This window comes from Euleptes europaea, chromosome 2 (genome assembly GCF_029931775.1).
Source record: "Euleptes europaea isolate rEulEur1 chromosome 2, rEulEur1.hap1, whole genome shotgun sequence".
Taxonomy (NCBI): domain Eukaryota; kingdom Metazoa; phylum Chordata; class Lepidosauria; order Squamata; family Sphaerodactylidae; genus Euleptes; species Euleptes europaea.
The window spans coordinates 123,258,232-123,283,080 of NC_079313.1; the positions used below are offsets into that span (position 1 = coordinate 123,258,232).

General features: G+C 43.8%; 1 protein-coding gene across 1 annotated transcript in view; it reads right to left on the minus strand.

Annotated features, from left to right (window-relative positions):
• LOC130473118 (delphilin-like) overlaps positions 1-18,376 on the minus strand; it is a 33,778-nt gene extending 15,402 nt beyond the window's left edge. Inside the window, exons 1-6 of the mRNA XM_056844648.1 lie at positions 18,271-18,376; positions 15,269-15,359; positions 13,306-13,392; positions 7,189-7,341; positions 1,214-1,343; positions 1,038-1,070 (exon numbers count right to left, since the gene is read on the minus strand). Of these exons, the coding sequence (XP_056700626.1) occupies positions 1,038-1,070; positions 1,214-1,343; positions 7,189-7,341; positions 13,306-13,392; positions 15,269-15,337 (472 nt within the window). The 5' untranslated portion in view covers positions 15,338-15,359; positions 18,271-18,376. The remainder of the gene's footprint in view (positions 1-1,037; positions 1,071-1,213; positions 1,344-7,188; positions 7,342-13,305; positions 13,393-15,268; positions 15,360-18,270) is intronic.
• Positions 18,377-24,849: the final 6,473 nt, after the last annotated feature.

Here is a 24,849-nt window from a genome sequence, read left to right on the forward strand (position 1 = left end):
ACATAGCCAGGATGTGGAAAATATGTCCCATCAACTCAGTAGATGACATAGTCCAAATCCTATTAGCAGCATATTCCCATTGACTGATTAACAGTGGAATCCTAGCAGAGTTACACCCTCCTAAAATCACTGAAGAATGTAATGTCTTCACAACAGCCACTGTGAGGCTGAGAGAAAGTTGCTTGACCCAAGCTGACCATGTGAGCTTTATGGCTGAGTGGTAGGGTGGCCAGATTTGTGTCGGCAAATTTCTGGAGATTTGTCAGTGGAGCCTGGAGAGACTAGGTTTGAAAATGAGAGTGACTTAATTGGGGTATAAGGCTATGGAGTTTACCCGACAAAGCAGCCATTTTTCCACAGGAACTGATCACTGTCATTTGGAGAGCAGTTGTAACTCTGAGAGATCTCCAGCCCCCACCTGGAGGTTGGCAACCCTACTGAGTGAATATTTGAATCTGGATCTCTTAGATCTAGGATTGCCAGCTCTGGGTTGGGTGATGTTGATACCTGGAGATATTGAGGGTGGAGCTTAAGGAGGGCATGCTTTGGTGGGGAGGACTTCAAAAGAGTTACATAGAGTCCACTTTCGAAGGAGTCATTTTCTCCAGGTGAACTGATCTCAGTGAAGAATGTAATTCTGCTTAGGGTTGCACTGTTACTAACTCAAAGTTTTGATTTGGATTAATTCTTCATCCTTGTTTCACAACCACGCTGAGATTTCCCCTACCTCTTACAACTCTGGTGAGGTCAACAGAGCATTGGTTTAAGGCAAAATGAAATTGAATTATCTGTTTATCAGATTAATCCTAATATATAAATATATATTTGATTTGAAACCTACACAGGCATTATTTAAATATTTCTCCTCATATTCCTTGAAGCAACATGACAGGTCAAAGTATTTCCATGACAACCACGTCCTTCAGTAGACAGGTTTTTCCCTCCTCTTTGAAACCCTACCAACAAAACCTGGTGCCAGGTGGCTTCACAACGTGCGAAAAATCCTTGTGGCAAATCCTGAAACCATATTTACATACCTTCAACTTCAGCACTGAGACCTTTGATGGAGGCTGTAGCAAGACAGGGAGGGAGGGTAAAAGAGAAGAAAACAGAACGTTGATAAGAGATAAAAATCAAATATGTAAGATAGGGGTAGGTACTTTGAAAAAAGTAGGGAAGGTGTTTTTTTTTTGGGGGGGGGAGGAAATCTTACCTCCAGACAGAGCTTTAATTTCTGTCAACTCCTGAGGAAATTCAGCCAAATCAGGATTGTGTAAGAAGATCTGCTCCACAAGGGCATGCAGCAAGGTGAAGCTCTGTTCTTTACCTCGTAGCAATGATAACTACAAACAGAATGCAGCAATAATTGACAGACAACACTCATTTAAAAAAGATAAGGACACTGGAAATGGGAGATCTCTGAGGTAAATTTAATAAGGGTGAAACAGTGGGATTGAAATCTCTCTCCAACCGTCTGCTCAGTTGCGCAGTATGAAAGAAGGCCTGTGTGCAAGGCACTTTACAGTTAGGGTTGCTAAGTCCCTCTTCACCACCGGCAGGAGGTTTTTGGGGCGGAGCCTGAGGAGGGAGCCAAAGAGGGGAGGGGCTTCAATGTCATAGAGTCCAATTGCCAAAGCAGCCATTGTCTCCAGGTGAACTGATCTCTATTGGCTGGAGATCAGTTGTAATAGCCGGAGATCTCCAGCTACTACCTGGAGGTTAAGCAAAAATCAAGCACAGATACCTTTAGACAAGCTGGATAAAGATAATGGTATCAAGGTCAAAATGGTATGCAAAAGTGATATATTATTTACAAGTGCAGATGTTATACAAAAATACAAAGAATATGTAGCATAAAGCTACTCAAAGAAGGCAAATAATTTTCAAAGGTAAGTACAATGACTTGTAAAATACTTTCAAAGGTAAGTACAATGACTTAATTTTTTTTCTTTACAGAACGAAATAATGGAGCTTGAGAACGACGTAGGCACGCCTCTGCTGGAGCGTTTTCCGGATGCTTTAAACACTTTCGCCATCCAAAGACAGCTTCATCAGCCGGTGGCCTTAAAATGTTGCTCCTTCACAGAAGTCTTATCATTAACAATATTCGTATATTCAAAGTCTTATTCTTCCATGCACCAGGATGGCTGCCAGAATAAAGCTTTATTCTGGCAGCCATCCTGGTCAGAGAGAATGATGATGATGATGATGATGATGATGATGATGATGATGATGATGATGATGTATGCGTAGGTTATACACACAGCCGGAGACATAGGTCATTTATGCATGGTCGCTGTAGCCTCCTTTATTCCCTGTTTCAGCCAGGATCAAATTTTTCTGAACATGTTACTTCATTCCTTGTCGGTTCAACCTTGTTTCAACGCAAAATGAACCTGGCTTTTGCCATTCCTCTTCTGGCTCGATTTAAACCATTCCTCCTGCCTCATTCCGGAATTACTGCACGAGCGTACAACTTTCTCAGGTTGAACTTCGCCCCACCCTTTTCCAAACCCCTCTTCAAGGCAGCATGAAGAAAGCCAAATAGGGGAAGCACAGAAGATTGGCTTCTCTCAGAAGATTGGCTTCAATCATGAAGCAGTGTGTAAAGAGGCAGGGATTCAAGTGCTTCCTGCTTCCTGCTTCCTGCTACCTCGGAGCTCTTTCTGAGCAAAAGAAAGGCTTTTTTAAAACGAGGCTTGGATTTCTACCCCACCCCCGTTCTTTCAGATTGCGCGTATTTTGTTCTTAAAATGCTTTTTAATGCAGCAGTTGGGTCTGGAGGGGAAGGAAATCTTCTCTCAGGGTGAGTACTGCAAAGTCAACCAATTACAGAGCAGCATTTAAAGGGGTGGGACTTGATTTGAACTTGGGAGACTGCTTTTCTGTACTCATGCCTCCATTAGCACACAGTTTCGTCCCTGATCATTCCAGCCAATGCATACAGTTTTCCCCAGCCCGCATTACTTTGATCCTGGCTGAAACAGGGAATAAAGGAGGCTACAGCGACCATGCGTAAATGACCATAGTTCCAACATCAACCTCTTTATTCAACTAACAGGGGAGAGGGAGAGGAGAAAAACTGGTTAACTGCACAACAACCCAACTTATATACAATTCCCAACCACCCGGAGCCACACCCCCAAGTCCGTGGTTGGATGGCCCAAAATCCACAGTCCAATAGGAAGAACAGACGCTTGAGCCTGGAGCTGGGCCTCAAGATCAACACAGCTCAGCCCAGCTGAGTTCAACAGTTCAGCAGTTCAATAGTTCAGCATCGACCTTGCACCAACTAAATACATTACAATCATTACATTTCATCTTGGTCTAATTTTGATTATTAATGTATTGTTGTAATGTCCAGGGCCCCTCTAATGATTAATATTATTTGACCACTGAGGAAGGCCATTGGGCTGAAGCGCATCTGGTCAGGGTCAATAATGGTCCTTTACATGTATGCACATTTGTGAGGCTATTATTTGGGCCAAGACATGCATTTTTAAGGAATATTGCAATAAATATATATGTAGTCCTATATTTCTGTTTACATGTATGGTTTTAAATTATAGATATTGAGCCCATGTGTTTATATTGTCTTAACTTTTTTGCTTCTTAATTCAGTTGATTTTGGGCTAAGTTGCTTCCCTTTCTTTTCCCTTTTTTTCTTTATGGGAGTAGGGTTGCCAGGTCACTCTTTGCCATCGGCAGGAGGTTTTTGGGGCAGAGCCTAGGGAGGGTGGGATTTGGGGAGGAACTTTAATGCTACAGAGTCCAATGGCCAAAGCGGCCATTTTCTCCAGGTTAACTGATCTCTGTTGGCTGGAGATCAGTTGTAATAGCAGGAGATCTCCAGCTAGTACATGGAAATTGGCAACCTTATTATGGGAGGGATACAAATGGATTATTCTTCTGAAGCTCTTTTCGTTCATATAAATGACTTATTCTCCCTCTCATTTTTTCCCCATTTTGCTTATAAAATTTTGTTTGATGTAGGCAGTGTAAGAGAGAATAGTCATGTAATTGTGTAAATAAAAAAACTGGTGCCTATTGTCTCAGAAATGATCCAATGACCAATTTAATATTGACAATGTTATTTCCCTGGACAAAGACAAAAGGTTTCCCTCCCTGATGTAAGAATTGTTTGTGTAAAATAATGATCTAAGTCTTCTCAGCAGAACCGAGAAAGAGGTTCCCTGGCAGAGAAAGATTTTGTAGACATTTTTCATAGTGATAGATGTGGTATTTCAGCAGTTACAAAAAAGGGGGAAACATTCAAATTGGGCCTCAGAACTGTCGCCCATATCATAAATCATTCATTTGAGATACTGAAATCCTCAGGAAGGGGGCGGTGGGAGAGGAAGATAACTTCTATTTAGAGATGTGGTAGAATTCTATAATATTCTTAAAGGTTTAAGGCTGCCCAGAGTATTTGTACTCAGTAAGAGGAGTAGCAGCTTGCGGATGCTGAGGAAGAGAAAAAGTGGTCTTCGTGCCGATATTTTTTGCAAGCAAACATTTAAGTCCTGCAAAGAAGACACAGAAAGTGTAACCTAGAAGCCACATAAGAGCCAATTCAAACATTAAGCAATAGGGATGCTCCCTAAGATGGTAGTGTGCTAACCTGTGCAGAAGTTTAGTGCCCCACATGAGTGGCGGAGGCTAATCTGGTGAACTGGATTTGTTTCCCCACTCCTACACATTAAGCCAGCTGGGTAACCTTGGGCTAGTCACACTCTCTCTGCCCCACCTGCCTTACAGGGTGTCTGTTGTGGGGAGGGGAAGGAAAGGTGATGATAAGCCGGTTTGATTCTTCCTTAAGCTGTAGAGAAAGTCAGCATATAAAAACCAACTCTTCTTCTCCTTCTTGCTTCTCCTCCTCCTTCTCCTCCTCCCAAAGAACAGATCATATTTCATGGTGTTTTGTGCCATATTTTCCCATGGAAACTGATCCTGTGTTTTGCCCTCAGTTTCCTGAGCATGTATCTGGTTGAGTTGGGATGGTCAAAAAGGCAATTGCTATTCTTATTTTGAGACTGTGTTGGTAGTTTCGGTGTGCAGCTGTGTTGGTCTGCAGTAGAAGAGCTAGATTCAAGTCCAGTAGCACCTTAGAGACCAACAAGATTTTCAGGGTATAATCTTTCAAGAGTCACAGCTCCCTTTTTCAGATATGTAGGATGTTGACTCCTGAAAGCTTATACCCCGAAAATCCTGTTGATCTCTAAGGTGCTACTGAGAGTGTGTAGGTGTACCCATGGCTGTTTCAAGGGTTAAGCGGAGCATATGGTACAGCACATGGTACAGCCCTGCTTACAAAGTTTTCTTTCCCCCAGAACCTCATGCACAAGCCAAAAGGATCAAGGAGGATTCTAGATCAGCTTTTCCACAATCTGTACACCCAGCGGATTTTTGATACAAGTGCGGGGAGGAATTTCACAGAAACCATCACATAAATGTACATCTGAGGTGAAAAAATTATATCTGCTTAATGTCTGCAGACCCCACACTTTTAGCCCTCACAGATTAAATATCAGATTTCACCACATGAGGGTGCTTTCAAACAATTCAAAATGCTGGACTGTCCTGTTAAAAAAAGAAAGAAAGAAAAGAACTCCTTGAAGTACTTTGGCCATGCCAAATGGTAATAAGAGATTTGGCTTGAAACAGATGTGTGTGTGTATGTGCTCAGGTAACATATTCTCAGTTCCTCTTTTTGAAGGAAGTAGATCAAGAAAAGAATTTAATACAGAGTTTTCATGTGCTTGGTCTTTTACAGATCAGCAAAACATGCTAAAAAACAAAGCAAACGAATCTAGTTGCCGTCAAGAAGTTCACTGACAAAAATTCAATGATGGGTTTCAAATACATACTAGCTTGGACCCAGCAATAGATTTCCACATGCACTATCAAGTGGATACAAAAAAACTCATGCTAGCCCCTTGCGTAGGGTTTCCAGTCTCTAGGTGATGGCTGGAGATCTCTCGCTATTACAATTCTCCAGGGAACAGAGATCAGTTCACCTGGAGAAAATTGCCACTTCGGAAGATGAACTCTATGGCATTATACCTCACTGAAGTTCCTCCCCTCCCCAAACCCTCCCCTCCTCAGGCTCCACCCCCAAAATCTCCAGGCATTTCCCAACCCCAAGCTGGCAACCCTACCCTTGCACTAAATTAAACCTGGCATATCCAGAAGTGCTTTTCCACTTGCACATGACATTGTAAAAACAATTTCTGAGCATTATAACATACAGGGAGGAAAGCTCTAGGTACTGCACATAACTTGCACAGGGGAACTGTGCTAAGTCTGTCGACGCTTCCACTTGAGCATCTCTGAATCCAAGACAGTACTTGCCTTTCTTGTCACCATTCTAAGCAGTAGAGGGTAACAAAATAACATAAATCTCAAGAAGCCAACAGTATTTCTTTATTGGCATCATTTATAGTCTGCCTTTCTCAAGGCAGAATTCACAGAGTAAGTCAGTACACTCGACGGATGGGATGTTCAGTAAACAATGCAATAGGATTAGTGTTGCAGAACCAACCAGTCTCAAACCAGAATTGAAGCAAAGCATAAAGATTAACATGACACATTATGATGCAAAATTCCATAGCAAGATCCTAGTTTCAACTTGCTATGTGCAGTAGTATAGACCCCAGTATGTAGCTATATTTATCTATACTGATAAAGAAGAAGAAGCAGCAGCAGCAGCCTTGGTTTTATATGCCAACTTTCTCAACCACTTAAGGAAGATTCAAACCAGTTACAATCACCTTCCCTTCCCCTCCCAACAACACATTCAAGAATCACATTCTAGCTGTATCTGAAGAAGTGAGCTGTGGCTCACGAAAGCTGCCAGAAATTCTGTTAGTCTTTAAGGTGCTACTGGACTCTTGCTCTTTTCTACTCCCAACAACAGACACCCTGTGAGGTAGGTGGGGCTGAGAGAGTGTGACCAGCCCAATGTCACCCAGCTGGCTTCATGTGTAGGAGCGGGGAAACAAATCCAGTTCACCAGATTAGCCACCGCAGCTCATGTGGAGGAGTGGGGAATCAAACCCAGTTCTCCAGCTCAGACTCCACTGCTCCAAACCACTGCTCTTAACCACTATAGCATGGTGGATCTCTGGTATTTATAGTTAAGGAGTATGCATTCTAAAACAAAGCATTTTCACAACAAAAAGAACTTACTTTGGTCAAAGAAGAGAGCCGAAAACCACTGGCCTTCTCTCTCCCAGCCTTTTCGTTCAAATAGTTCCCCATGGCTAAGATATACTTCAGCACAGCAACAAACTTTGGGCTGTCCTGTAGCTGTTTGCATGCATGGATTTTCTGGCTGATGAGCTAGAGCACACACACAAAAAGAAAAAAGACAAAAAATGTCTTTGTTTGATTAAGAACATAACAGGTATGCAGCATGACTAGTATCCATTTTAACTAGTAGCCATGAATACCCCTTTCCTCCATGAATATGTCCACTCCCCTCTTAAAGCCCTCCAAGCTGGCAGCCATCACCACATCCTGGGGCAGGGAGTTCCACAATTTAACTATGCGTTGTGTGAAAAAAATACTTCCTTTTATCTGTTTTGAATCTCTCACCTTCCAGCTTTAGCAGATGACCCCGTGTTCTAGCATTATGGGAGAGGGAGAAAAACCTCTCCCTGTCCACTCTCTCCAAACCATGCATAATTTTATAGACCTCTATCATGTCTCCCCTCAGCCGCCTTCTTTCCAAGCTAAACAGCCCTAAGCGTCTTAACCGCTCCCCATAGGACAGTTGCTCTAGTCCCCTAATCATTTTGGTTGCTCTTTTCTGCACCTTCTCAAGCTCTGTAATATCCTTTTTTAGGTGTGGTGACCAGAACTGTACACAGTATTCCAAGGGTGGTCTCACCATAGATTTGTACAAGGGCAGTATGATATCAGCAGTTTTATTCTCTATTCCTCGTCTAATTAGAGCCAGCATGGAATTTGCCTTTTTTACAGCAGCCGCACACTGGGTTGACATCTTCATTGAGCTATCCACTACCACCCCAAGATCCCTTTCTTGGTCTGTCGCTGCCAGCCAGATCCCATCAGTGTATATGTGAAGTTGGGATTTTTTGTCCCAATATGCATCACTTTACACTTACTCACATTGAATCTCATTTGCCATTTTAATGCCCATTCTTCCAGTATGCAGAGATCCTTCTGGAGCTCTTCAGAGTCCGATTTTGTTTTAACCACCCTAAATAATTTGGTGTCATCTGCAAACTTGGCTACTTCACTGTTTAACCCCAACTCCAGGTCATTGATGAACAGGTTGAAAAGCACCGGTCCCAACACAGATCCCTGAGGCACCCCACTGCTCACATCCCGCCATTGTGAGAACTGGCCATTGATTCCTACTCTCTGCTTCCTATTTTTCAACCAGCTCTCAATCCATAAGAGAACTTGTCCTCTTATCCCGTGACTATGAAGTTTGCTTAGCAGTCTTTGGTGGGGGACTTTGTCAAAAGCTTTTTGGAAATCCAAATACACAATATCCACAGGCTCACACGTGTCCACATGCTTATTGACACTTTCAAAAAACTCTAATAAGTTAGTGAGGACCTAACCTTACGGAAGCCATGTTGGGTATTGCCCAGCAGACCTTGCCCTTCTATATGCTTGACAATTCTATTTTTAATAGATGTTAAGCTAACTGGCCTGTAATTTCCTGGGTCCCCCCTGGAACCTTTTTTATAAATGGGTGTTATATTGGCCATTCTCCAGTCCTCCTGGTACAGAGGCTGATCGAAGGGACATATTACATATCTTTGTTAGAAGTTCAGCAATTTCCCATTTGAGTTCCTGAAGAACTCTAGGATGAATACCGTCTGGTCCCTGTGACCTGTTAGTTTGCAGTTTGTCTAGACGTTCTAGGACTTCCTGCCTTGTTACCACTATTTGCCTCAGTTCCTCATTTTCCCCTCTCCAAAATCTCTGTTCAGGAGAAGGAATCCGCCCTGTATCTTCAACAGTGAAAACAGATGAGAAGAATTCATTTAGTTTTTCAGCAATCGCTTTATCCTCCCTTAGAGTTCCTTTACTCCCATTGTCATCCAATGGTCCAACAGCTTCTCTAGCTGGTTTCCTACTCCTTTTTTTCTCTAATTGCTTCCTTCACCTTACCTGTTAGCCATGGTGGTGACCTCTTGGACTTACCCTTTCCTGACCTGCGGTATACAAGCTAGCTGAGCCTCTAGTAATGTGGACTTGAGTAACCCCCAAGCCTTTTCAAGAGATTTAACCCTCCTAACTGTTCCTTTCAACTTCCTCTTTACCAGTTTTCTCATTGTAGAGAAGTTCCCTCTTTTAAAGTCAAAGGTAATTGTGTGAGATTTCCCAGTCACTTTCCCACTTACATATAAATTAAATTTGATGCCATTGTGATCAGTATTGCCAATTGGCTCAACTACATCCACATCCCGCACTAAATCACTGGCAGCACCACAGAGTATTAAATCCAGGATCACCTCCCCTCTGGTTGGGTCTATGACCAACTGTTCGAGGGCACAGTCATTTAGGATGTCTAAAAAAATTATCTCTTTGGCTTGACTGGAGCATACATTTATCCAATCAATATGAGGGAAGTTGAAGTCTCCCATTATTACTACTTCATTACCTTTACATGCTTCCCTAATTTCATTCTCCATCTCAAGATCACCCTGAGCCATTTGGTCAGGGGGCCGATAGAACGTCCCCAGTACTAAATCTCCTTTGGGGCCCGGAATCGTCACCCATAAGGATTCTGTGGACGAGCCTGCCCTTTTTATGGTCTCTAGCTTATTAGACACTATGCCTTCCTTGATATACATAGCAACACCCCTTCCAATACGCCCTTCCCTGTCATTTCTATACAGTTTGTAACCAGAGATAACTGTATCCCACTGGTTCTCTCCCCTCCACCAGGTTTCTGTAATGCTCACTATATCTATGTTTTCCCTTGAAACCATGCACTCTAATTCCCCCATTTTTGCTTGGAGGCTTCTAGCATTAGCATAGAAACACCTCCACACTGTTTCTCTCTTTCGATTTGCCTGGCATGTGCCTTTGGGCATCTTTAAGTGGCTATCCATCATTTTTTCCCCATTCTCTTTCATGTCCAAGTATTCCCATGTGGGCAATCTGAAGCAATTTTCCCTTTGTCCATGTGCACTGAGTTTGCCCGAACCAGATGCTTCTCAGCTCCTGTCGGCTTTCCCCCCAGGTTCAGTTTAAAAGCTGCTCTGCCACCTTTTTTATATCATACGCCAGCAGTCTGGTTCCATCCTGGTTCAAGTGGAGCCCATCCCTTCTGTATAGGCCCGGCTTGTCCCAAAATGTTGCCCAGTTCCTTACAAATCTAAAGCCCTCTCCCCTGCACCACCATCTCATCCATGCATTGAGACTCACCATCTGTGCCTGCCTAGCTGGTCCTGCACGTGGAACAGGTAGCATTTCTGAGAAAGCTACCTTGGAGGTCCTGGCTTTTAGTCTCCTGCCTAGCAACCTAAATTTGGATTCCAAGACCTACGGACTACATTTCCCCATGTCGTTGGTGCCAACATGCACCACAACCACTGGCTCCTCCCCAGCACTACCTACCAGACTACCTATATGACGGGTAATGTCCGCAACCTTCGCACCAGGCAGGTAAGTCACCATGCGGTCCATGAACCCACCAGAAACCCAGCTATCTACATTCCTAAGAATTGAATCCCCCACTACAAGAAGCCCCCCTCCCCTCTGAGGCATATCCTCGGTACGAGAGTGTATCTGTTCATCCACCAAGGAAGAGGTCCCTTCTAAGGTACCACATTCCCCTACCTCAGTGAGATGGCCTCCTTCCCCAAAGGCTCCATCATCCGTGACTGGCAGGTTGCCGTCACCTTGGGACTGGGATGTGACTATTTCATCCCCGGAGTCCTTAGTCACCTCTCTCTCTGCCTGCCTCAGCTCCTCCAGTTGAGCTACCTTGGCCTTGAGGAAGTGAACTAGCTTCCTGAGAGCCAGGAGCTCCCTGCACCGAGCGCACACCCACGACTTCTGTCCAGCAGGCAGATAATCATACATGTGACACTTCATGCAGCACACTGGATAGCCCACGACCCCTGCTGGCTTTCTACCTTCATAACTGGTATTTTATTAATTGATATATTATTATATTATTCTTTGGTGTTGTGACCCTGCCCTTTACTCTCTTGCACTCTTCCTATACCAAATAAGAACTGAGTGCCAAAGTTCCTTGCCCTGCAGCTATCTGCTGCTAAATTAAATTTCCAAGGCTTCTCTCTCTTCTCTTCCTCGGAAGACAGGAATTAATCTAGAACCAGAATGTCTTAAGCAGTCAAGCAGGTTTCACTCAGGATGTGCAATGAATTGTTACCATGTCAATTCTCAAGGCATTTTTTAAAGCAACACCGCAACCAAACCTCTGTCCACACCCTCATGAAAGCAAGGGATTTCACAAGAGCCTATGTGTAGATTGGCATGCTGTTTTTAGAGAGGCCTGTAGGAATGAAGAGGCTAAGATTAGCAGCTTCAGTCCCAACTAGGTAAGGAACGAAGGAGAGGCTGAAAAGGTAAGATGGGTAATGTAGTTATGGGGGAGACAGGAGGATATGATGAGAAGTGGGCAACAAGCAGGCAAGATATTGCCTTCCCTCCCAAATCTACATAAGGTTTCCCAAGAAGACAGGGCCATTCTACCTACCCCTGAGTGAACCCTCTGAGAACCTAATGATCAAAATATATATTTTAGTTTCTGTTTTGGAACTGCTGAGAGATTTTTGTTCAGGTTCAATCCAGTTTCCTGAAAAACCTCTCTGGTTTGGTTTCGGGGTTCAGGTTCAAGATTAGTTTGATTCCTTGCTTGAAACATCTTCCGAACCAATTATCTGTTTAGACCATGGGCCAAGGGCTTCTTCTTTTGCCTTCAAGTCATAGCTGACTAGGGATGTGCATTTGGCTTTGCCAAACCAGAAAAAAATGTCCCTTTAAACAGTAGCTGATAAAGCTGAATCTGGAAAAGCAAAAAAAAAAAAAAAAAGGCTTTTTTCAGCTTTTCAGGATTCCCCATAGACTTTAATGGGAACCTTTAACCCCCCACTCCATTATAGTCTATTGGGAATCTATCTGCAGCTCTGGGGAGGCTATTTTTTAAGGTAGAGACACCAAATTTTCAGTGTAGCTGCTGCTGACTCTCCTTACATGAACCTCCTAGTTTGGTAAAGATTGGAGACAATGGAGGATGGATGGGTCACCCTCTTTGGGGGGGCATGAAATTGGACCCCTTGACGCAATCTTTACCAAACTTTGAGGTTCTTCTAAGAAGCTATGCTGAAATTTGGTACCTCTACCCTGGAAAATAGCCCCCCCAGAGGCCCAGAAAGATTCGCCATAGGGTATAATGGACCCCAAAATTTTCAGATATCAGGAAAAAAGCCAGGGGGAAAAAAACATACCGGTATGGGGATTCAGGATTTTTCAGTTTTTAATGCAGACCTCTACAGCTGACTTATAGCCCCGTGGGATTTTCAAGACAAGAGACAGTCACAGGTGGTTTGCCATTGCCTACATCGGTGTCACAACGCTAGTATTCCTTAGTGGTCTCCCATCCAAATATAAACCAGGGTCAGCCCTGCTTAGCTTCCAAGATGTGATGAGATCGGGCTAGCCTGGGCTATCCAAGTCAAGGCAGCCAAGGGCTACATGTTCATTATTATATGAAACAGCATATCCAGGTCCGGATGCATCGCTTGGGCTCCTAGGCATGTTTCAGTAAGTAAACAAGAATGACAAATCTCTCAAAAATTAAATTTCCAAACAATGTCTACAAGGTATCAGGCATGCTGATTGGCACGGACTGTGTCATCATTCATGAAGTATTACCTTCTGCAGGTGCTATTTCCGCTAATGAACTCTCTCAGGTTCCGACTCGCCCAAGGCTATTTTAGATACCCCAGCGGGTAGTGCATATTGTATTTCAAATCTAGACTATCTCAAATTTACTTTCATGCTAGTTATGACTCTCTTGGCTATAAAATCCAGGAGCAACATAGATCATCGAAACCTTTCCCCACGTTTCTTTTGAATAATGCAGTGAAATGACAACTTATACATCAGGCTGCTTGCAATATTACAATCTGAATGTCAACAACACGTCTGGTTGGTTGCTTCCTTTCCAAGGAAAAGATCACCTTGTGCACACACCAGCTTTTAAAATTTACATTGAGGACAGCTGGCGTATTGCTGTGGTTACACACACACACACACACACACACACAAACTCATCATGTCACTTACTGGCTCCAGCTCTGCCATGGAGGCTGGAAGTTCACGTATGGCAAGCAGGAGGTCCAACGTTTGGCCTAGGTTAGGTATTTTACACATCTGCATAAAGATGGGGAGACAGTAGTTTAGAACAGTTGCCAGCTGTCATATGTATACAAATCTGAAGCCACCGTAATAGGGTTGCCAACCTCCAGGTCGTAGCTGGAGAACGCCTGCTATTGCAACTGATCTCCAGCCGATAGAGATCAGTTCCCCTGGAGAAAACGGCCGCTTTAGACTTTATAGCATTGAAGTCCCTAGGCCATGTTGTTGGGCTTAGCCCTCCCTGTTAGTCATGTCCATCACAGAGGAAATGTCACTATAGGGGTCCAACCGTCTTACTTTGATGTATGGTATGTAATACAACTTTTTCACTACATTGTTCTCCAACCTTCTTTTCTTGTCTGTGTCATACAGTGCTTTTTCTTTTCTTTTTTTTGCATTGTTCTCTTAATTTTGTGGGTTGTGCGTATTATATTGTTCTTTGGAATAGAGTTGCGAGAGCCCTGCCAGGGACAGGGGTTCCCCCACTTTGGGGCACCTCCCCACCCAGTGCCGTTCAGCTGGCCACCATGGGGACTTACCAGCAGCAAACTAAGGCCTAAGCCTCTGCCACCAGTGATGCAGCAATGTCACTTCTGCCGCTCACTGGAAGTGATGTCATCATGTCACTGGTGACAAGTGGACACTCTGGTATTTGGGCAAAAACTTGATGGCTTTTACCAAAGAGTTTTTACTCAAATACCATAACACCTTCATGTTGCTAGTAATGTGATGATGTCCCTTCCAGCGCATGCTGGAAGTGATGTCAACGTGTCGCTGGCGACAGAAGCCTAGACCTCAGTTTGCTGCCAGTAAGTTCCCCACCTTACCTCCCATCCCCCGCCAGTTGCCAGGAGGTACCTGGCTACCCTACTGTGGGATAATATAGCTGTGATTACTTGAACAGTCCAAAGAGTTCTTTATAATTGCTAAATATACTTCTAAGTACAAGAAGCTTTTGAATGTTCATGCCACAACCAAGTGCTTTTTATAGACTACAGAACCATGAGTGTTAAATAGCAGGCATCTTTGCATTGTTTGTATTGCCGCAAGAATAATCTCTCGAGATTCCCTCGTGTATCGATAACGAAGAGCAAATAATCAAGGACAATATTCAAGTCACTAATGGACCCAAAGAAGTTGTGAGGAATTAAAGTCAGAACTGAAAATGCCAGAACATTTTCAGAAAATATACCTCCCAATCGTTTAAAAAGAGCATAGCCTAAAGCACTGTTGATCTGGCATCATAATTATACCCATGCATTTTTTTTAATGTTAAATATTGTTTAACCGACGGTTTTCCCTTTCCCTTTTCTTTTTCCCTGTATCCTTATTTAATACTGAAAACTAATAAAAATATTTATTTAAAAAATAATTATACCCATGAGAAGTATCTTGCCTCACACCCCATATCCCACATGAGATGGTCCACATTGATTTTGGCTGAAATTTTTGCAAAAAAAAATTAATCACTTTGTTTCCAATCCTAAGATTTTAAAGAGGGTTTTCAGCACTGTCGTCTGATCAGGTTGGGATCGTTTAATACATCAAACAGCCAAGAATCTGCCCAAAATTTGATTTCAATAAACTTTCATGAGCTGCCTTTTTACAACATTCTGAACTCAGCACAAAACAATCACACTGATAAAGTTACCAACCTCCAGGTGGGAGATGAAGATCTCCCACTATTAAAACTGAGCTCCATGCGACAGAGATCAGTTTAGTAGGAGAAAATGGCCACTTTGGAAGGTGGACTCAATGGCCATCATACCCCACTCCTCAGGCTCCACCCCCAAAATCTCCTGGAGCTGGCATCCCTACACACTGAGAACAAAAGAAGCAAACAATAAGATGGGTACACAACCATGATTTAAGTCACAGATAACATTCTTACTTCGAGCATAAACTGGTCCACCAGATGTAGTTCTGAAGGAGAACCTTTAAATGACTGATACATGTCCATATCCTTTAAAGTGGGCTGGTATCTGCGGGAAATCAATACAAATCATCACTCCCAGCTCCAGGAAGTCAGTAGCAAAAAGAGGTATCTTTGTTGACAACGTTGTAATAATATAAGAAGGTTACTTCTTTCTCTCCATGATTTTATTGAGTTTGAATTTTAAAAGAACATCCAAAAATATGTGTGAATACGGAAAAGATGGCTTCGTATATTAAATAAATAATTTAAAACAAACAAAAAACCCGTCCTTGAATTTTGATTGTATTTGACTTATAGGAAAGAGGCTCGGACTTTTCTGCTCTCTGTTTGAAAGCCCATCCCTGCTGCTATCTTCAGAGGACACCACTTGCTACAGAAATTGGCCTCTGGTTCATATTGTACCTCAAGGCCCCATCTTGTCCTCTGTGCTGTTTAATATCTACAAGAAGCTGCTGGGAGGGGTCCTCCGGAGATCTGACGACACACAGCTCTCTGTTTAAATCCAGAGAAGCGGTAGAAATATTTAGCCAGTATTAGGAGGTCTGCAGTATAAGGGGCCCCGTGGCTCAGAAAGGTAAGCTGCAGTACTGCAGTCCAAGCTCTTCTTATGACCTGAGTTCGATCCTGGCGGAAGTCAGTTTCAGGTAGCTGGCTCAAGGTTGACTCAGCCTTCCATCTTTCCAAGGTTGGTCGAATGAGTACCCAGCTTGCCGGTCAAATGAGTACCCCTCACAGTTCACCCACTGGCCTAGACACAAGGGCGGATAGGTGGGCCAGACCAGTAGAAGATTGTCCAGTCAAAGCATACAGATGGTAATGCTGGTGGGGAGAAAGCTGATATAGGAATTGATGTTCAACCTGGATGGGAATTAGGGTTGCCAGGACCCTCTTCACCACCAGCAGGAGATTTTTGGGGCAGAGCCTGAGGAGGGTGGGGTTTGGGAAAGGGAAGGACTTCAATGCCAAGGATTCCAATGGGCAAAGCAGCAATTTTCTCCAGGTGAACTGATCTCCATCAGCTGGAGATTAGTTGTTATAGCAAGAGATCTCCAGCTAGTACCTGGAGGTTGGCAACCCTCATGGGAATGCACTTTCTCTGAACAATCAGAGTCACAGATCTACAGTAGTAGAAAAGAGCAAGAGTCCAGTAGCACCTTAAAGACTAACAACAACAACAACAAAAAACAGTGTTATTGGGATAAGGAGCTAATGGAAGGTGCTGGGTTGCTTGCCTTTTACCTTCTTGGACTATGCCCATTTCTGGGAAAATCTGGCCTAGTTACTATTACCCAAGGGGTTGGATCTACCAGAGATTTTGGTGGACAGAAGGGATTTTCTTACAGAGAGTGGATTTCCCCCAGAAGGTTGTTCTGAGTCATCAGGGGACCCCAGTGCTGTGACTGCATGTACAGTGTGAAATTGCTACAGTGCAGCCCTCCTGGTATGTGCCATCACCTTAGTACATGCATACCAAACACCAGATTAAATTGGCATCTGATACATGTGTATTCCAAAACTGAAATATACGCATATTGCCTATACCAGAAGAAACAATGATCATGTATATCAGGAGGATCATGTGTAGCATGTTTGTCCTGTAGACGAAGTCAAACAGGGCTTCTCTCTAAATGAAATAAAATACAGCCCAGCAATTCATATGCATTGATAATATCTATTGCATATCACAGAATCATAGAATCACAGACTCATATAGTTGGAAGGGGCCATATAGGCGATCTAGGCCAACCCCCTGCTCAATGCAGGATCAGCCTAGAGCATCCCTGACAAGTATTTATCCAGCCTGTGCTTGAAGACTGCCAGAATACCAGTGGCTCAGAGATTTTTTCTGCTCAACAGTGGCATATTTATTTATTTATTTATTTATTTTTCAAATTTATATCTGAACAAGACAGCCAATTCATAATCTTTGTTGCTAGTTTTGGACCACCACTAACAGAACCTAACCTTTCCACGACTTTTCCTCTGTTAAGGTCCCACAGTATATATATCTTGGATGCCAGTGTATTGTAGAGTAGTTTGGGACATTGTTGTAAGTGGTGTGCTCACGCAGCTGGTATATCTTACTGACATTATACAAGGTAGTACCCTAGAACTTCCTCATACAGTCTCTGGCCTCTGTTTGTTGCTAGGGAAGAGCCATATGGTGGCAGGAGTTTTGTTTCAGGGTAATTTATCCAACATTATTGATCGTCTCACTGTGGAACCCCAATAAGCTTCCAAGGAGACAGGCTGGTGACCATTGGTTTCCTTTGCAACTGCATAATTTGATCTGCTTCACGCATAGATTTTAAATATTGGCATATGGAAGATGAGTTTATTGTAACAGAGCTCTGCTGGTAAGCAATCTTTTTCTCTGTCATGTAGGGGACACTTGAAACCGCCTTATCCTGGTTGTGGCTGAAGCAAGCCGTGCTGTTCTTCACTGGAGACTTCGGAACGGCATGGAGAATTTCCAAAGCAGCATCACAAAAACTCTCCGTTGCAAGTAGAATCAAATAGAGAGAGCTGCTGGATGTTATTAAAGTGATGCAGAAGAAGCATCACATGGAGTTCCCCCCCTTTTTTTCTTCCAAGCAGCCACTGTATGATCGTTTTTAAAATGTAGAGTGGCCCTTAGCCCTGTCAGTTTCAAGGGGATTAATTCCATTTAAACCCAAGTAATTTGGCTCAACGGATTCTGGATTGGTCTGTTTTGTCGCTTGCTCCGCTTAAAGTTTAGCATTCCCAGCAGCGAGCTGGCTTACGGTTTCTTTGGAGAACAATGAGTAATAGAGAATAAAATTTGGAGATACATCCCTAATTTCCAGTGCAGCAAGCAGGGAACCTCAGCTGCTTCAGTAAACACATCCTCTGGCTTTCCTTTTCATTTGCCTAAAACGATGCTGTTTTCAAAAGTAATATCTATCATAAATAAAGGATTGTATCCAAAAGGTTACCTTCTTAGTGCTGTAATCTGCTCATCGCTAAGTCCACCACTGTCTTCATGTATAATGTATAATTTCTCTTTCAGCTGGCTTGGCTTTATGCGGAAACTTTTAAGAAAAATGTCTGGGGGGAAACGATTCTTTGATTACTTGTAGATAAATGCACAAGGGATGGGGGGGGAGAGACACTGGGATATAGCAGAGCTGATTCCTCTACAGGATTGGCTTTGCTTTGTGCCCATGAAATGCTAAGATGAAAAGTCGGTCCTCCAGTATCCTTACATACAAATGCCGCTGATGAATCCATATGTATATATTTGATTAAAGTGTAACTGAGGCATTAGACAGATGCACAATCAAGATACCGTCACACTGAAGCACTCAGAAGCTTACTGCTAAAAAAATGTTAGTTTAGTTAAGAATTTTAAAAATGTCTCGATGGATCTAAGACCTGTTTTCCACAGTGGACAGCCAATTTCCTCAGAAGCCCAACAGCGGACCTTGAAGATAATGGTCATGTTCTGTAGCTTGTTCACAGCAACTGGCAATTCCAGGTACGCTGCCTCCAAATCTGGAGGTTCCATTTAGCTGTCACAGTCAGAGTTAAGGGACACCAGAAACTCCAATATCACATCCCAGAAAAAGTTAGGATGCAGGGAAAGACATCTGCAACATGGTTCTGCCAGATAGCTTTCTGCGCTTTGTCAAAGAGAAGTGAGTCACATCCCTTCTGCCAATTCACATGCCCATCCAAACTAGGGTTGCTAGGTTCCTCTTCACCACTGGCAGGAGGGTTTTTGGGCAGAGTTTGAGGAGCACAGGGTTTGGGGAGGGGAAGGACTTCAATGCCATAGAGTCCAATTGCCAAAGCAGCCATTTTCTCCAGGTGAACTGATCTCTATTGGTTGGAGATCAGTTGTAATAGCAGGAGATCTCCAGTTAGTACCTGGAAGTTGGCAACCTTGACCCAAACGCCCACAACAAGTTAGTGCCTCTATGCCACTCTGTCACTGGGGAAGGGTGACCACTACAGCTTTAGCAGGAGACCTGCCACCCTAGACCCTGGGTGTTCGCTACTACTCAGTATAGTTGTAAAGGGAAACAGGCATTGTGGCATCACTGCAACGTCACTTCTGGTACAAACCCAGAGATGAATTCATTGCATCAGCACAACACTCTAGGATTCCACCCAAACTCTATGGTTTGAGGGTTTTACATAGAGTTTGGGTGGAATCCTAGAGTTTGAGTGGAATCCTAGAGTGTTCTGCCTATGTGCTGACATCACTTCCGGGTTCACACTAGAAGATGTGATATGGCTTCACCATGGTGCTTGTTTTGCACATCCCCATCCCCTACATCTCCTAGCAGTTGACCTTCTTAGGGTAGATTCTGGAGAGCAGAAGGCTGGTTGAGAGTTGTTCCACCATCCCTGAATTTTTAAAAAATTGTCAATGCCAGGAAACCTCTATGTAGGCCCAAGAGTTCCCTCAGTATCTTATCTAGGCTTCCAGCTGTTTGAGGGGGTGGGGAAATACCTATCCCCAATGAGATGTTATTTACCAGATCAGTCTATTTCCCTTTACGCCATGAAAAGCTTCAGCTGCTCATTTCCAGACATTAAACCTCTATTAAAGGGACAGAACATTTTCCTCCAGTCCTGTTAACAACCATAGACTGAACATGGTATCAGAGCTAATATCTGTTGTAACGGGGGGCAGGGTAGTGGTATTGGGGAAGGGCCATAGCTCAGTGGTTGAGCATCTGCTTGGCATGCAGAAGGTCCCAGGTTCAATCCCCGGCATCACCAGTTAAAGGAACTAGACAAGTAGGTGATGTGAAAGACCTCTGCCAGAGACCCTGGAGAGCCGCTGCCAGTCTGAGTAGACAATACTGACTTTGATGGACCAAGGGTCTGATTCAGTATAAGGCAGCTTCATGTGTTCATGTGATTAGGGTTGTTTGGGAAAACCCAGATGTGATGCTACCTAGTTCTAGGAATCGCTGGAAACTGTACGGTTTTACCATAAAGTTTCCAGTGATCCCTAGAGCAACATGGCATCACTTCTGGGTTTTCCCTGGAAGTGTCATCATGGCACATGCAGTTCCACATACACACAGCCTGGCAGGTTGCAACCCCACATGTGGTCTATCTCTGTGAAGACAGTCAGCTGTGTCATTTGTCTGGAGTTAGATGCTGGGGGCTTCACTGATACCCCCCACCCAAAGTGTCCAATAACATCTCACAGACTTAAGCTTGAGAAGCCTTGGTTCATGAGCCCCTTCTCCACCCAAGTACTGAAACAAAAGCAATTCTGGGGCTGCTCTGGCATGAAGAACTGGCCAGTTTCTAGCATCAGAAGAAGGAGAGTCATATCCATTGGTGCTACCATGCAGCTGAGGAAAGAACCATGCTAAGAAAATAAAAGGGGATTCAATTATCTCACCTTGATAAACATAATAAGCTCCCCAATTACATTGTTACATAGGGAACATTCTGTATTGAGCTCCACCTGCTTTTACAGTTCCCGACTTCTTTTCATTGTCTTCCTTGCCTGTAAAATAAACTGTCTGCAATACAGTCTAATGGCTGCTGCTAACACATTATTCATGTGCAGTTTTTAAAAGAAAGCATCACTTTTCTTATCACCTTGCAACCTGTCACCAGACATTGTACTTGAACACCTCCCCTCCCACTCAGGCAGCTTCTGCTCAACCCCTTCCGCAGTTACCTTGTGTTCCTCTGCCAGCAGCCGGACCTCTCCCACTAAAGGGTGCCATGAAGGCACAGGGCCAAAGGCTGGCAACGAGCAAGACACAAAAGGCCTCTCTGAGAGCCATTTTGTGTGCAGAACATAGGCAGGAAGACAGTTGGCAGCTATGCATTTTCACATGGCCCAACAATGGGACTGGCTGGACAATGGGACTAGCTAATCTCCATTGCCTCACCCGAAGGTAATTTAATCAGTGATCTGAGCTGACCATTACTTATCTCAGCTGCACCCATCTGGGCACTCAATCAGTATTCAGGAAAATAACTCGGGTATTCTCTTGAATCCTGAGGACATATCAAGACTCTCCCATCTTTTCTGTTCAGACCACCAGAAAAGCAAACAATTATTTGTCTCTGGTGGGTTTCCACTGTCAGCATGTAGTTCATACTGCTTCAGGTAGGGTTGCCAACTGCCAGGTCGTAGCAGGAGATCTCCTGCTAATTCAGCTGATCTCCAGCCGATAGAGATCAGTTCATCTGGAGGAAAATGGCAGCTTTGGCAATTGAACTCTATGGCAATTGAAGTCCCTCCCCTCCCCAAACCCCGCCCTCTTCAGGCTCCGCCCCCAAAATATCCGGCCGGTTGCGAAGAGGGACCTGGCAACCCTAGCCTCAGGACTCCTTTTGAGGTATAAATACTAGTCCTTTGGCCATTCATAGTGTTTGTGTGTTTTGGATACGAGCATACACCCCCACTTGGGGTGAGCTCCTCTTCTTTTTGGCTCCCAGAAACATTGGCCATTTCCATCCTCAACACTTTCCCTGAACGTCTTCTCTTCTGGACTAGTAAATATCGCCCATCTCTAACACTATCCATCCAAATTTCCACCCTTATTTCCTTAGCTCCTGAATGAATTGTGTGTGTGTTTGCTCACTGATTGAAAGGTGTATCCTTTATTATTTTACTCTTGAATAAAACTCCTTTAATTGTACAACTGCCTGGTTATTTGAGATTTTCCCCAGGATTAATCCTGGTATACAGTAGATTACAGGTGCCAGTTACCCACCCACCCCCTCTCGCTGGCTCTCCATAGCTAATTCCTCCAACTAAAAGTAGAGACTAATTTGGGTAACACCTCCTAGCAATAAGGACACAGCACCAAAGAAAAACAGTACAGTGCCTTGATGCCAAAACCTCAGACAAAAATAGCTGAAAAGCAGGGCCTTGTTCAGTTTGCAGAGAAGAGAGATTTCCTGAAAGAAGCAGGACTAATTGAGAAGATTTTAAAAGCGCTGGTTAAAGATGTGATCTTTTATCCTCACCGGCATCTTTTTTTTCTATGTGCACATCCCCTCTGACACTTTCATCCGTCAGTCAATGAAGTGGTAATTCCGATAATTTTCAGTCCAGGTGTTCCAATTAAAAATTGCAAATAGATCTAAAATGGTGTCTTTGTTTAGTTGCATCCACAGAGGTGAAATGATCACACTTTCCTAAATATACTTGCTCCAAATTCTTCGTTGTAACTTTTTTTTTGTAAAAGTAGGGTTATGCGGTATTGCTATGAGAACCTTCTAGAACAGAGATCCCCAACATGGCAGCAATGGGCACCATGACACCCACCAATGGCTTTCCTGGTTTCCATTCATGTCTTCAACAAGACATTAGTTGAAACAGGCTTCCTCAGGAGGTGGTGAGCTCTCCTTCCCTGGAGGTTTTTAAGCAGAGGCTAGATGGCCATCTGTCAGCAATGCTGATTCTATGACCTTCAGCAGATCATGAGAGGGAGGGCATCTTGGCCATCTTCTGGGCATGGAGTATGGGTCACTGGGGGTGTGGGGGATAGTTTGGAATTTCCATCATTGTGCAGGGGGTTGGACTAGATGACCCTGGTGGTCCCTTCCAACTCTATGATTCTATGATTCTAAGACATCTTTTTCCCAAAGCAAAGGGCCAATGATTCTAGGCTTTCATCCACCTCACTGGAGTAGGTGGTCCCTCTAAGCAACCCAGAAGGAATCACCTTTGTGTCTCAAGGAAGCTCCAGTTCAGATGCAAATCTCTCCATCGCACAAGGATGCTGGGCTTGCAACTACCCAACATTTTGTGATTGGCATTACGCTCGTCAAATAACAACCTGCTGGTGGTCCCCGACCCAAGAAGTATCTGTCTGTCCTCGACCAGGGCTGATGTTTTTGGCTCTGACTCTGGCCTGGTGGAACTCTGTCGAATTAAACCAAGGCCCTGTGGGACTTAGCTCAGTTCCACAGGGTCTGCAAGACAGAGATGTTCCATAGAATCATAGAATCATAGAGTTGGAAGGGACCACCAGGGCCATCAAGTCCAACCCCCTGCACAATGCAGGAAATTCACAACTACCTCCTCCCTCCACACCCCTAGTGACCAGAAGATGGCCAAGATGCCCTCCCTCTCATCATCTGCCTAAGGTCACAGAATCAGCATTGCTGACAGATGGCCATCTAACCTCTTCTTAAAAACCTCCAAGGAAGGAGAGCTTACCACCTCCCGAGGAAGCCTGTTCCACTGAGGAACCGCTCTAACTGTTAGAAAATTCTTCCTAATGTCTAGACGGGAACTCTTTTGATTTAATTTCAACCCGTTGGTTCTTGTCCGACCTTCTTGAACAACAGAAAACAACTCGGCACCCTCCTCTATATGACAGTCCTTCAAGTACTTGAACATGGTTATCATATCCCCTCTCAGTCTTCTCCTCTTCAGGCTAAACATACCCAGCTCCTTCAATCTTTTCTCATAGGACTTGGTCTCCAGACCCCTCACCATCTTTGTTGCCCTTCTCTGGACACGTTCCAGCTTGTCCACATCTTTCTTAAATTGTGGTGCCCAAAACTGAACACAGTACTCTAGTTGAGGTCTAACCAGAGCAGAGTAAAGCGATATCATCGCTTCGCGTGATCTGGACACTATACTTCTGTTGAAGCAGCCCAAGACTGTGTTTGCCTTTTTAGTTACAGCATCACACTGCTGACTCATGTTCAATGTTTGGTCTACTAAGACCCCAAGATCCTTTTCACACACACTGCTGCTCAAACAAGTCTCCCCCAACCTATAATTATGCATTTGATTTTTCCTACCTAAATGCAGAACTTTACATTTGTCTTTGTTGAAGTGCATTTTATTAGTTCTAGCCCATTTCTCCAGCCTGTCAAGATCATCCTGCATCTTGGCTCTGTCTTCTACCGTATTTGCTACCCCTCCCAATTTAGTATCATCTGCAAATTTAATAAGCATCCCCTCTATTCCTTCATCTAAATCATTTATAAAGATGTTGAACAACACAGGGCCCAGCACAGATCCCTGAGGAACTCCACTAGTCACTTCTCTCCAAGTGGACGAGGAACCATTAACTAGCACTCTTTGGGTACGATCTGTCAACCAGTTGCAGATCCACCTAACAATAATAGGATCTAACCCACATTTTCCCAATTTGTCGACTAGAATACTATGTGGAACCTTATCAAAAGCCTTACTGAAATCTAGATAAACTATGTCTACAGCATTCCCCTGATCCAGCAAGGTAGTAACTTTCTCAAAAAAGGAGATAAGATTAGTCTGACATTGCTTATTCTTGAGATACCCATGCTGGCTCTTAATGATCAGATCCATCCTTTCTAAATGCTCAAGGGCGGACTGTTTGATGATTTGTTCGAATACTTTTTCTGGTATAGGAAGCTGATGGGTCGGTAGTTACCCGGATCCTCCTTTTAGCCCTTCTTGAAGATGGGGACAACATTTGCCCGCCTCCAATCTTCTGGCACCTCACCTGTTTGCCAAGACTTTTCAAAAATAATGGAAGAGGTTCCGAAATTACATCTGCAAGTTCTTTGAGTACCCTTGGGTG